General features: G+C 43.5%; 1 protein-coding gene across 2 annotated transcripts in view; it reads right to left on the reverse strand.

Moving 5' to 3' along the window:
• Positions 1-1,276: 1,276 nt before the first annotated feature.
• Positions 1,277-14,859, reverse strand: part of TK2 (thymidine kinase 2) — a 90,273-nt gene continuing 76,690 nt past the window's right edge. Inside the window, exons 9-11 of one of the 2 annotated variants that reach the window (XR_014225808.1) lie at positions 11,096-11,176; positions 6,538-6,677; positions 1,277-1,723 (exon numbers count right to left, since the gene is read on the reverse strand). Coding sequence is in view for 1 of the 2 variants with exons in the window: in XM_082270384.1 (XP_082126510.1) it covers positions 6,600-6,677; positions 11,096-11,176 (159 nt within the window). In the remaining variant the exon portion in view is untranslated. Of the gene's footprint in view, positions 1,724-6,502; positions 6,678-11,095; positions 11,177-14,859 lie in introns of those variants that run through there. The other variant, XM_082270384.1, reaches the window with a different exon arrangement.

Genomic DNA, 14,859 nt, shown 5'->3' on the forward strand with positions numbered 1-14,859 from the left:
TGCAGTGTCCAGCTGGTGATCGCTGCAGCACCCACAACACAGGTGCCTATACCCTGGAAGGTGTGTGATGAGAATATGAACTATCCTTTTATTAAAAAAAAGTCAACAGCGCTACACTATTTGAAAAAGTGTATATGTGGGCGCTTCCGTTGGGTAGAGCCCTGGATCCAATGGATTATGTAGATCTGCATGCACTCGGGCAGCACCTGAGAGGAGAAGCGGCTCTGTAGAAATATGAATAAGAACGAGGCGCCTCTAAGTGCAATATAGACCATTTATTGGAGCAGAGAGAGATTAAAACGACTTACAGGAAGTTAAAATCAAAACAGCATATCTTAGAAGCCGATGCTCGGTAATCCAATGTCCGGGAGAGTGCTTCATGTGTCGGCGTGCACACAGTGTGGTAGGGCTTCCGGTAACCACGCTGGAACGCACGCAGCTGATTGTCAAAAGCGGGTGGGCGGTAACATGTTTTGGAGCATGCACAGCTCCTTCATCAGACCTCCACCCGCTGAGGATCCATTGAAATATAAAGACAAATGGGGCTGGAGATGTTTAATTCTCTCTATGCTCCAATAAATGGTCTATACTACACTATTTGTAGCTTTTTACTTATTTTTCCTGGAGACTGAAGATCCTCTTTAACATACAAAAAAACGTTTAAATCGTAGCTGCTTGGATAAACCATAACTAAATACCAATATACATATCACAAGTATTTTTTACCACTCAAGCAAAAAATATAAATAATTTCACTTGCAAACAATAAGTAAAATAAAATTAAAAGCACTATCATTGCAAAGAACAAAATATAAAATAAAATGGAGTAAAGATAGGCTATGAACTATTTTTACCACTAGACTTCTAGAGTCTGCAATGAATGGTTATTCACCAATCTGCAGACCTGTCATCTACAGTACAATCAACAGAAGCAAAACAATAAAACTTAAGAGCCCATTCACACAGGGGTGACACGACTTGCCGGGGCGACCTGTGTGTACCGCGACCTCGGCGCGACATGCACGGACTTCATATCATTGAAGTCAATGCAAGTCGCCTCCAGGTCGCCCCAAAGTAGTACAGGACCCTTTTTCTAAGTCGGAGCGACTTGTGTCGCTCCTATTAGAACGGGTCCTGTGCTAATCAATGGCAGGCGACCCACCGCGACTTGTCAGGCGACCAAGTCGCCTGACAAGTCGCGCTAGTGTGAATGGGGACTTAATGTGAGCAGGAATCATTTCTTAGTTTTGAGAGTAAACATCAAGACAACCAACCAGCAAGTGCTCTATGACCATATGAGTTCTCTTCTCAGGAAGAGCTGCCTGGAATGTGGTTTTCATTGCAGTCTGTTGTTGGTGCAATTGTTGGACAACTTGCACCTTGCTCAACAGACAACTGCACTAGAAACCAGGAAAGTGCTTCAGCTCTTTACATTCATCAACAAAGTGCATGAAATATACAAATAGCTCCGATCTCTGCAGAATTCTTCTACGAGTTCAGGAAAGGGGCCAATTCCTTGACAGCCTGTGGCCCCCATAAAATGACCAGCATCATACAACTAAGAAGTGGAGCTGTGCTGGATGAGAGACCTGCCCAGTGACACACTTGTTATGCCTTTTGGGCAGAAAGTCATCTTCTATGTTCATCAAATGTACCCTCGCTTTTATATGGAGCCTGACCTTTCCTGACTTCATGGCTAGACTTCACCAACTCCCTTCATTGGCTTCACTGAGCACTGGAACACTCAGTAGACCGTAGGACAGTGATGGTGAACCTTGGCACCCCAGATGTTTTGGAACTACATTTCCCATGATGCTCATGCAGTGTAGTTGAGCATCATGGGAAATGTAGTTCCAAAACATCTGTGGGTGCCAAGGTTCACCATCACTGCCGTAGGATAACAGTTTGCAGAACAAAGCCATTCCATTTGGGAAATAAGTCTTCAATAAAGTGAGACTATATCGGAAAAAGGCACAGACAAGGCTTTTCCGGCCAATAAACACTCAGGCAGGACTTTTATTAGTTAAAATTGGAGTACAGGTTCTCTTTAAAATAGAAGCAGATGTCCTACTTTTTCTGACAGGAGACTAGGAAAACCACGAGCACAAGTCTTCCCTGCCATGTCTCACAGAAGCAGACAGTCCCTAGGGTCTGGTCTGATGACACAAGGTCACCAGCAAGTGGTTTTCGCTGATTACCAGAAGATGACAAGGACACCAAGTCATTGGCAAGTGGTTTCGCTGATGGCAAGAAGCCAACAAAATAAACCCCACTGGGATTAGTAAACAGGCTAATTGAAAGGGCTATTTTTTTTAATCAACGTGTAAAAAAAAAAAAATTGCAATTAAAAGGGATATATAATAAAATAACCTACCAACATGACCTTGCTTGAAAAAAAAAGATTACAAAAAGGGCAAAGATCAAATATAAATACTCATCTACTAAATAAATTAAATCCTATATCGCTTCAGCAAAAGGAAAATACATAAAAACAGCAAGACGAAATAAGTGAAATAAAATCTAGCTTATATGACCTATGAGTTTGTTTTCTTAAAGTTGAGCACCCACTCAGCCCATCTATTCGGAATCTCATGTTTGTTTCGTCTTGGGGTTTGTAAGAGTGTATTACTTTGCTCAAATTACAATCCTGCATGATTTCTCCACACCAAGTCCCACAAAGCTGATATCACGTACAATGCAGGATGATTGGCCAACGCTGGTCCTGCATTGTAAGTGATGAGGTTGAGGGTCTGTGCATAGCCCAGAAACGGGTTGCTGTAAGGCAAAAGGAAAAGGCTAAATATTTCTCCCACGCCTAAAGCCTGATAAACAAGGGCTAAATGTTGGGCGGCATCGGCCAGTTGAATAGAAACCACCCAACATTGGAGCCATGTGTACTGCAGCTGGGCTAGCTTCTGTCATAGGGGCATGGCCGAAAAAGGTCTGCCAACGGGCTCCTGGTTAGTGCTCTTAGTCAATGTTCTAGGGGGGGGGGGGCTGCTGGAACACAACAGCACAGCAGGGGAGATCAGTGTACTAACATCAGACTGTTAGTACAGCAGCTCCGACCTGAGCAGTAATTTTTATTTTTTTCCTTCAGCCAGCTGGGTTGAGTAAGAAAAAAAAAAAAGCTACCAGTGTGTACTAGGCTTAAGGCTGGCCATACACAGGTCATTGGCTAGTTGAATGAAAGAAAGTGACTTGATTCCCCCATCTACACACTTGATGTGTATGGAGGAATTCCCTCCCACTGAGCCTTTGTATTCTGACAGCGGGGAAACTTCCCTGCCATCAGAATACTCTATACAAGACTCTGGTCTGGCCACATCTTGAGTATGCCGTCCAGTTCTGGGCACCGGTCCTCAGAAAGGATGTGCTGGAACTGGAGAGAGTCCAGAGAAGGGCAACAAAGATAATTAGGGGAATGGAGGACATCAGCTATGAGGAACGACTACAAGCACTGAACTTATTCTCTCTGGAGAAGAGACGCTTGAGAGGGGATATGATATCAATGTACAAATACCGAACTGGTGACATTAGCATAGGGAACCAACTACTCAGTGAAAGGGAATTCAATAAGACACGGGGGCCACCCAAAACTAGAAGAAAATGGGCTTAACCTTAAACTGCGTAAAGGGTTCTTTACTGTCAGAGCGTTAAGGATGTGGAATTCTCTTCCACATGCAGTGATATCAACAGGGAACATCGATAGTTTCAAAAAACTATTAGATGGGCACCTTAAAGACCACAACATACAGGGGTAAACAATGTATGGTTAACAGCAAAACACACACACACCATAGATTGAATTAGATGGACTGGTGTCTTTTTTTCAACCTTAATAACTATGTAATACACTCATCAGCACCATTGGCATGGATTGAGAACATTTCCCAACAGGCTGGTTGTACACAAGTAGACGGAAAGGTTGACTTGTGTACAACCAGCCTGCCCATACATGAATAGAAAATGTGTCTGGTCCCTGCTGAACTGGCTGAGTTTTGATCTATCCAAGGCCAATTTTATTATTCCCCTAGACTAAATGAGAATTAGATAATGAATATTCAGGCAGGCATCCAAATTCTGTTTATGGACACTGAGCAGAGTTCAGCTTTAAAATAACTTAAATTGACAGTTTTTACCCTTGCATTTCTGTTTGCACATAGAATTGGTTTGTTAGTTCCTCTCGAGTGGAGTGCACTAAATATGCAAATTATAATGGACTACATTCATGGCTCTGGCACATCTTGTGTGCCTCATAATGCCCTGTGTAGAAGCCACACACTTAGGGAGAGTTGTAGCATTGCATTGTGGGTCACTTATCAGGGTCCCCTGCCATGCACTAGAGAAGATCTGCACATCCTAGCTGTACGTTCAGAGTGCCTGTAATATCTGCTGATTGTATGTCAGGCTGTGGTCTGACCCTTGAAATATCTCATGGGCCTAGCTGATATGAAAGGAATAGTAAGCTAGCGAGAGTTCCAGATAAGAACCTGTATATCAGCGACTGCTGTTGGTGTTGTTATACACTTTCTGCCAATCAAAGCCGAAATGTCAGCTTAGCACTGGGCCTTAACGTAGAATTAAGAGCCGGTTCACACTGAGGCAATCCGACTTCGGGGGGCGACCTGTGAGGTCGCGTGTACCGCGACTTCGTCGCCACTTGCAGGGACTTCACATAATGGAAGTCTATGCAGGTCGCTCCGAGTTCGCCCCAAAGTAGTACAGGACCCTTTTTCTAAGTCGGAGCGACTTGTGTCGCTCCTATTAGAACGGGTCCTGTACTACTCAATGGACCGCGACTTGTCAGGCTGACAAGTCGCGCTAGTGTGAATGGGCTCTTAACCAAAAATCTAAAAAGTGTGGACAGTTAGGATTTTTAAGATAGAGATCCTATTGGTCTCTTGGGTTATAAAACCTTTTTCCTGCCCATCAGCATGTGTGTGCACTGAGCCAGCATTCATTTTTGGCATGGCTCCCTGCCGTGATGAAATGACTCCCATGCACATTTGTAGAAGTGATATTGCAAACCGGCCAACCAAACAGCCGAGGTGTCGGGACCCGGAGAGAAGATGGCAGTGCCCATGCTTGATGGGCAGTGCTGGAGGGGGGATCACTAGCCAGGTAAGTCTGCCATAATGTGGTATTATGTGGTGCAGAATAGCACATTACGGCTAAGGCTCCATTCACACTTGCTCGACTTTGGAGTGCAACTTTGAATGGGTGCGACTTGGATGCAAATTTGGACTTGTACCAATGATAATGGACAACTGTCGCATGTAGAACATTCAAGTGCGACTTTTATGTGACTTTTGAGAGTTTATATTGCAGTCTATGGCACTCAAGTTACATGAGTCGGACCAAAGTATTGCAGGAACCTTTTTTAAGTCACACATATTTGAACGGCTGTCATTTAAAAGCATTGGGTGCAACTTGTTATGCGACTTTAGTGTCCAAAATTGCACAAGTGTAAATGGAGCCTAAAAAGTCCTCTGGCCCAATGTAAGCATTTTGTTGCTTTTTTTGCAGGTTTAATTCCTCTTTAAAAGAGGTTGTAAACCCACTTTAAATGCTTTTGCCTATAGGTAAGCCTATATTAAGGCTTACCTATAGGTGTTATAAATATCTCCTAAACATGCACAGTTTAGGAGATATTTACAGTGCATGCAGCCGATGACGTCATCGGCACATGCGCTCTGAAGGAACTGCCACCCGTGCCGTTCCTTCAGAGCCCTATGCCGTGAACGGCATAGGCGCGGGAGTGATGTAATCACGCCCCCGGCCAATCAGATGGCCGGAGGACGCAAACAAGGAAGCAGGACGGCTTCTCATTTTTTGTATGTGGGTTTACTTCCTCTTTAAGACCCTTGCTGACCCTTCTCCTGCCTGATCCTCCACAGGAGGAAAGCAACAACTTCCATTAGCAGAGTGTTTAGGGCCCATTCACACTTTCGATAGGCTGCCTTAGGCCAGAGTGCATTAATCCAAATGAATAGGTTGTTAATGTACTATGCCAGATAAAATGGAAAAAAAAAGACATCTGGTTCTGTCCAACGCAAAGCAACACACAATAGTGCGATATTGTGATGTGCTGCAATGCATGTGCATTGGGGGTTTGTTGGATTGGTGCATTTGGAGTGCTATTAAAAATTAAAGATATATGATACTAATGCATGCAGCATTTATCTAATGCTTGCATTACCGCAACACACTGCACGGGTGGGGTGGGCCCCGAGTTTCAGGTTATCCGGTGCTTTTGTTAAATTACAGATTTTTGATTGTCTGGTATCATCATAGAGATTCAGAGCATTACAAATGAACATTCATGACTAATTCTATATACAAGTTGGTCCACTGAAAGCAAGTCTGTCTCTAAATGCTTAACCCCCACATGCTGATCCAACTTTTTTTTTTGCAGGCATCAGTCTTGTGAAATGAAAATTGACAGCCTATTATTGCCTCGCAATCGCACAGGCTGCATGCTTAGAAACATTGGTTTGGTGCACCAAATAGCTGCCTACACAAAGAGCAGCAAACATATACTTTGTTAGGATGTCACTATTGCTCTTTGGAATGTTACAGGAAATAATGTCATTGTGTCAAGCAAACAGGATTTTGCCGCGGTTCTCTTCATAGTGCTGAGTCATCTCTTCCAGATTCTTGTCCGCATCGATCACCTGTGAAAAGAGAAGTGGAGCTTACTCAGACTTAAAGTGGATCTTCACCCTCCCCTATGTATGCAAATCCTACCCCTACATTCCTCCTCTCATAGAATCTGATTTTTTTTTTTTTTAACAGGAACCGTCCCTGCATTTCCTATTTTCTCACGAAGGCCTCTTTCACACGGGTCCGCCTCCGTAGGCGGATCCATGTTGCTCAGCGGGGATCGATCCATGCTCCCCGCTGAGTCGGCGGATGACAGCTCCGTCTCTGCTTGCAGAGCGGAAAGGGAGGTGTCTCAGCCCCCGCTGCCCTCTATGGGGGATCGGATGAGAGCGGACCGCCTGTCCGCTCTCATCCGATCCGATTACTGAACGGATGGAAAAATAGGGTTTCCATCAGTCCAGATTTCACGGACAGGATCGGATATGGATGGCTGACACCCGCTGCCCCATAGAGCTGCATGGAGGATCCGATCAGATCCGCCTAAAAAACTGACAGGCGGATCTGATTGGATCACCCGTGTGAAAGAGCCCTTAGGCAGTTTCGTGCATCCTACCCACAACTCCACATTAGGCATCCCAGGAGGTCTCGGGGTACACTAGTGTGAATGTGTCAAGTCATCTGGGGGCCAGATTTTTCTTCCTGGTTCTTGCAGCCATCCTCCTGATGAAGTACCAAGGTGCATTCACGTGATGAGGGGCCTGGATGCAAGAACCTGGAAAATACCACTGGCTTCCAATGACAGAGAAAAAAAAAAAAAAAAGACGCCCTCCATAAAAGTAAGCCCGTGGCGAACTCGCTGCTGGGACCACTTTTATGCTAAAGCGGACCGCCCACCGTTTAAAAATATACTGGGGTTATCTGCTGCCACAACTCCGGTATTTACCATCTAAGTAGCAACGTAAATACGCGGTGGGTGGTCCGGAAGTGGTAAACCATTTTCTACTGCATGGGTTTTGTAACCAGGGCTAACCAAATATCTTTACCACTTCAAGATCCCCTAGCGTACATTTACGTTATGGGTTTGAAGTGGTTTACTGGGGCGATGGCTGCAGCCATAACCCTGGTATTACATTTTCACCCAGGAATTCTCTAGACTTAAAGCAATCCGAGCCACTGGATTGGTTTGGAAGCGGTGGGAGGGGTCTTTCATGTTATCTATTTACTTGGCATAACATCATCTTTTAGATTTTACAAAAAAATTGTTATATACGGTGTGTGTTTGCATTAAAATTAATTAAATAATTATTTTTCCAAAAAATTGCCCTTGAAAAACCGCTGCGCATATACCGCGCGACATAAAAAATTGCAACAACTGCCATTTTATTCTCTAGGGGTCTCTGATGTGTGTGTATATATGTGTATATATATATATATATATATATATATATATACACACACACACAGTATATATACAGTGGGTACGGAAAGTATTCAGACCCCCTTAAATTTTTCACTCTTTGTTATATTGCAGCCATTTGCTAAAATCATTTAAGTTTATTCTTCTTCCTCATGAATGTACACACAGCTCCCCATATTGACGGAAAAACACAGAATTGTTGACATTGCTGCAGATTTATTAAAAAAAGAAAAACTGAAATATCACATGGTCCTAAGTATTCAGACCCTTTGCTGTGACACTCATATATTTAACTCAGGTGCTTTCCATTTCTTCTGATCATCCTTGAGATGGTTCTACACCTTCATTTGAGTCCAGCTGTGTTTGATTATACTGATTGGACTTGATTAGGAAAGCCACACACCTGTCTATATAAGACCTTCCAGATCACAATGCATGTCAGAGCAAATGAGAATCATGAGGTCAAAGGAACTGCCTGAAGAGCTCAGAGACAGAATTGTAGCAAGGCACAGATCTGGCCAAGGTTACAAAAAAGATTTCTGCTGCACTTAAGGTTCCTAAGAGCACAGTGGCCTCCATAATCCTCAAATGGAAGACGTTTGGGACGACCAGAACCCTTCCTAGAGCTGGCCGTCCGGCCAAACTGAGCTATCGGGGGAGAAGAGCCTTGGTGAGAGAGGTAAAGAAGAACCCAAAGATCACTGTGGCAGAGCTCCAGAGATGCAGTCAGGAGATGGGAGAAAGTTGTAGAAAGTCAACCATCACTGCAGCCCTCCACCAGTCGGGGCTTTATGGCAGAGTGGCCCGACGGAAGCCTCTCCTCAGTGTAAGACACATGAAAGCCCGCATGGAGTTTGCTAAAAAAAACACCTGAAGGACTCCAAGATGGTGAAAAATAAGATTCTCTGGTCTGATGAGACCAAAATAGAACTTTTTGGCCTTAATTCTAAGCGGTATGTGTGGAGAAAACCAGGCACTGCTCATCACCTGTCCAATACAGTCCCAACAGTGAAGCATGGTGGTGGCAGCATCATGCTGTGGGGGTGTTTTTCAGCTGCAGGGACAGGATGGCTGGTTGCAATCGAGGGAAAGATGAATGCGGCCAAGTACAGGGATATCCTGGACAAAAACCTTCTCCAGAGTGCTCTGGACCTCAGACTGGGCCGAAGGTTTACCTTCCAACAAGACAATGACCCTAAGCACACAGCTAAAATAACGAAGGAGTGGCTTCACAACAACTCAGTGACTGTTCTTGAATGGCCCAGCCAGAGCCCTGACTTAAACCCAATTGAGCATCTCTGGAGAGACCTAAAAATGGCTGTCCACCAACGTTTACCATCCAACCCGACAGAACTGGAGAGGATCTGCAAGGAGGAATGGCAGAGGATCCCCAAATCCAGGTGTGAAAGACTTGTTGCATCTTTCCCAAAAAGACTCCTGGCTGTATTAGATCAAAAGGGGGCTTCTACTAAATACTGAGCAAAGGGTCTGAATACTTAGAACCATGTGATATTTCAGTTTTTCTTTTTTAATAAATCTGCAAGAATGTCAACAATTCTGTGTTTTTCTGTCAGTATGGGGTGCTATGTGTACATTCATGAGGAAGAAGAATGAACCTAAATGATTTTAGCAAATGGCTGCAATATAACAAAGAGTGAAAAATTTAAGGGGGTCTGAATACTTTCCGTACCCACTGTATATAAAATGTTTTGGGGTTCTAAGTAATTTTCTAGCACAAAAGGCAGAAGTTTTCATTCTTATCTTAATGCATTCTATGCATTAGGATAAAAAAAAATAATAATTCTGTGTGCAGCAGCCCCCCTAATGTTTACCCAAACCCATCTTTATCCAGCGATGTTGAAAGGGTCTCTCAGCTGCCAAGGACTCCCCTCCTCATTGGCGGAGACAGCAGCGTGGTGCGATTGACTGCCGCTGCTGTCAAGGTCAGTCAGCCAATCAGGAGAGAGAGGGGGCGGGGCTAGGTCACAGCTCCGTGTCTGAATGGACACAGGGAGCTGTGACTTGGCTTGGGTGCCCCCATAGTAAGCTGCTTGCTGTGGGGGCACTCAACAGGAGGGAGGAGCCAGTAGCAGCAACGAGGGACCCGAGAAGAGAAGGATCTGGGTTACTCTGTGCAAATCCAACTGCACAGAGCAGCTAAGTAGAACATTCATATATATATTTTTTTAAATAACAGAGACTACAAGGGTATGGGAAACAAATGAGTGTTATGGGACTGGATATGCAAATTATTTTTAAAAACTGAAACAGGATTCTCTGCAATGTTGAAACTGACTTAAATTTGACAAAATCGGCCAGATGTGTCCAATGACGGGTCTTACATTGTTAGTAATTGGACCTCCAATGTGACATTAAAAATTGCAAAGACCACAATTTTATTCTCTAGGGTCTCTGCTAAAATAAAAAAATTATAATATATATATATATATTTAATGTCTGGGGGATCTAAGTAATTTCCTAGCTAAAAATACAGGATTTTAGAATTCAACAAAAAGTGTCAGAAGAAGGCCTGGTCTTCAAGTGGTTATGGTAAGTGAACCAAATGTGAGTGGTATGGGGGGGACTGGATCTCTGAATCATTTCTAAAACGTAAAAAGGATTCTTTGCAATGTTCAACCTGAAAGTAAAGTTGACAAAATTGGCCAGACGTGTCCAATGACGTGTCTAAAACTGTTAGTAACTGGACCTTCATTCCATTATTGATTGCAAAAAAAAATATATATATATATATATATATACACACATACACACAAACATATACCTACTTGTGATATGATATATGTGTGTATTGACATCTTTTGAACTCAAACTAATACATAATAGGACTGGTGAGGATGATGATTGTGATAGTCTGGCAAAGGGTATGGGGACACATAGGGCAATCCATTGGGGTCTAATCTTAAAAAGAAGAACCCCTGCTTTAATATCAGTATGCACCTTGTAGGGAAGATCAGCCCTTTTGAGCTTGGTCCTTCTCTTCGGCTGTATAAAGGGAGAGATATCTCATGAAGCAGTAATTGGAACATTAAAGCACACGTCTACAATACTTACCAGGACCTGAGCTGGCACAGGATAAGAGGTCTGCTTAATGAGCCACTCTTCATAAAGACTGTGAATGGCGTACAGATATTCCTGCAAAATAAAAATGAGATGTTTTGTCCTTGGGGCACAGAGTCGGGAGTTACATTGTTCACATCCATATTTAATAACAAGTGTCATGACATGACAAGGCCTCTCTTCTACCATCCTACCGTCCACCTTCGTGACCAAACAATGCCTGTGCTGACCCTTCGCCAAGTTTCCTGCTGATCCTCATTAGCTCCTTGCTTGCCATTTCCTTATAAACTGGCACGGCAAATGTCAGTCTGGTGCTGTAATTGCACTTCTACAACTACCTGCTCTATTACTCTTCTCTATAGAGTGGCTGACCCTATTCATTCAAAGCAGTGCTCTTGGAGAGAAGTGAACCATTAACCACTGCCGTAATAAGCGATGGCTCTCCGAGAACCTTAAACAGCAGCTGTATTTATTCAACACCTTTACAGTGAAGGCTTTTCTCTGTGCTTTAAATATCAAGCATTGTATAAAAGGTTAAATCTGATGGACTGGAAATGCTATAGACCAGGGATTCCCAAACTATGGCCCTCCAGTTGTTCAGGAACTACAATTCCCATCATGCCTAGCCATGTATGTGAATGTCAGAGTTTTACAATGCCTCATGGGATGTGTAGTTCTGCAACAGCTGCAGGGCCGTAGTTTGGGAATCCCTGCTATAGGTAGAAAAACATAAAAAACATAATGGCAGCCAAAACAGTAGCTATGAATCATGCAAGGAAACCTACTACTATATGACCAAAAAATTATGGACACCTGACCATCATAGCCACATGAGTTGGACACCTGACCATCACACCTATATAGTTGAACATTTGACCATTATACCCTACATCGGGGGTCTCCAAACTTTCTAAACAAAAAGGGCCAGTTTATTGTCCTTCAGATTTCAAATGTGAAACTAAAACACTTATAAAACACAAGAGCCAAAAGGCTCTACAGCGTATATGGTATAGTTCACACTGCATTCCTATGGGCTGCCTCGGATCCATCTTGCTCCTCCAATCATACACCAGTGCATGATGACATCACTCCTGTAAGCTGCATGTGTTTCATCATAGTTGATGTCATCTTAGTTGATGTAAATCTTTACGGTTTTATACTATGGATGTGCTTCTTGCCGTTTTTCTCGAAATGTTCTCTAAACGTTACTCATGTCCAGAGCGATGGTGATCTGGTGGCTGAAGGGTGGCCTCACTAACCCTACAAGTGCTGTTTGACTTTCAATTAGGGTCATAATCATCTGGTAAGCAGCTGATTTTTCTCACTTTCTTTCATGGGTGGCACTGGAATTCAGTAGAGCACTGGGTCTACAGTAGGGAGTGATTGTCAGAAGATACACTTCTCTACTGGATTTCTCCCATTTTTGCACACACTCTTAGGACATTTTTCAGTCTGTCTTTTTGGGGACTTTTCTTTTAATGTCTTTTGGACACTGTTTATAAAAAAATCAGTGAGAGGCAATGTGTTGTTTTGTGTCACCTGTATATTTAAAGCATTGGTTGATTGCGTATTTTTTTTTATTATTATTGATTCAGGTCATTGTGTGTTAAAAATAAAATCAAATATCATAAAAAATGATAGAATGATAGTTTTTTTGTAAACACGCATACAGTTGTTGTGCATACGGAGTTGTGTATTACTTGATATACACTAACTTTTAGAGTGCTGCACTATTAGAGTGCACATATCCACATGTGTTGTTGAGACACCTGACCTTAGTACCTCAATGAGTTGTTGGACACCTGACCTTAGTACCTCATTGAGTTGTTGAGACACCTGACCTTAGTACCTACATGAGTTGTTGGGACACCTGACCTTAGTACCTCAATGAGTTGTTGGACACCTGACCTTAGTACCTCAATGAGTTGTTGGACACCTGACCTTAGTACCTCAATGAGTTGTTGGACACCTGACCTTAGCTTAGTACCTCAATGAGTTGTTGGGACACCTGACCTTAGTACCTACATGAGTTGTTGGACACCTGACCTTAGTACCTACATGAGCTGTTGGACACCTGACCTTAGTACCTACATGAGCTGTTGGACACCTGACCTTAGTACCTACATGAGCTGTTGGACACCTGACCTTAGTACCTACATGAGCTGTTGGACACCTGACCTTAGTACCTACATCAGTTGTTGGACACCTGACCTTAGTACCTACATTAGTTGTTGGACACCTGACCTTAGTACCTACATCAGTTGTTGGACACCTGACCTCAGTACCTACATCAGTTGTTGGACACCTGACCTTAGTACCTACATGAGTTGTTGGACACCTGACCTTAGTACCTACATGAGCTGTTGGACACCTGACCTTAGTACCTACATCAGTTGTTGGACACCTGACCTTAGTACCTACATCAGTTGTTGGACACCTGACCTTAGTACCTACATCAGTTGTTGGACACCTGACCTTAGTACCTACATCAGTTGTTGGGACACCTGACCTCAGTACCTACATCAGTTGTTGGACACCTGACCTTAGTACCTACATCAGTTGTTGGAAACCTGACCTTAGTACCTACATCAGTTGTTGGGACACCTGACCTCAGTACCTACATCAGTTGTTGGACACCTGACCTTAGTACCTACATCAGTTGTTGGACACCTGACCTTAGTACCTACATGAGTTGTTGGACACCTGACCTTAGTACCTACATGAGCTGTTGGACACCTGACCTTAGTACCTACATCAGTTGTTGGACACCTGACCTTAGTCCCTACATCAGTTGTTGGACACCTGACCTCAGTACCTACATCAGTTGTTGGACACCTGACCTTAGTACCTACATGAGCTGTTGGGACACTTGACAATTGCACCTATACAAGTTGTTGGACATCCTCTTCCACAAAACCATTGGCATTATAACAGAGTTGGGCCCTCCTTTGTGGCTCAACTTCTGCAAAGGCTTTCCACAAGATTTTGGGAGTACGTCTGTGGGAACATTTGCAAGGTCTGGTACTGATGTCAGAAGAGAAGTCTGACAAAGGGATCCTGCACTGGCTCCGAAACGTTGCACTACTCTGTGAAGTGATCTTTCTTCAATGAAAAAACATTTGGACACAACTGAACATCCTTGGTGTGCTGGGGAATATTTACATTGGGATGAGAAGACCTGGCTCATAATCTGTGTTCCAAGTTATTCCAAGGGGATAAGGGTGAATGTCGTCTGGGCTCCATGCAGGCCACTTGAGTTCTTCCACACCAAACTCATAAGCCTCGTACACACGCAACGATTATCGGCCGACCGATCGTCCGACTTTTGTCCAAGTTGTGTTTTGTTGGTTGGAATGTGCCTGGACTGCACACAAATTTTCTCGGCTAACAAAAATCTTCAGAAGTGATGTCATGTGTTGGTTTGTTTTCTTTGTGTTTTTTCTTCAGAGCATGCCCAGACTTGCTCATCAGATTTTTCCCTGTCGAAATCTGTACTGACTGCACGAAAATCAGCCGTTGTGTTGACGGCCAACAAAAATTTTATAGCCTGCACACCAGATTTTTTTCGGCCGAAAAGTCGGAGTTGGTTGTCGGAAGTATCATACTAACAAGCCGAAAATCGGCAGATCGGACGTTGGCCAAAAATTCCCTGCCAATTTTCGACGCGTGTGTACGGGGCAATACAACCAGGTCTTTTTTGGAGCCGTCTTTTTCACAGTTATGGTGGAGCAGAACAGGGCCTTCCTCCAACTGTTGGC

Source organism: Pelophylax lessonae (assembly GCF_965119305.1).
Source record: "Pelophylax lessonae genome assembly, chromosome: 10".
NCBI lineage: Eukaryota > Metazoa > Chordata > Amphibia > Anura > Ranidae > Pelophylax > Pelophylax lessonae.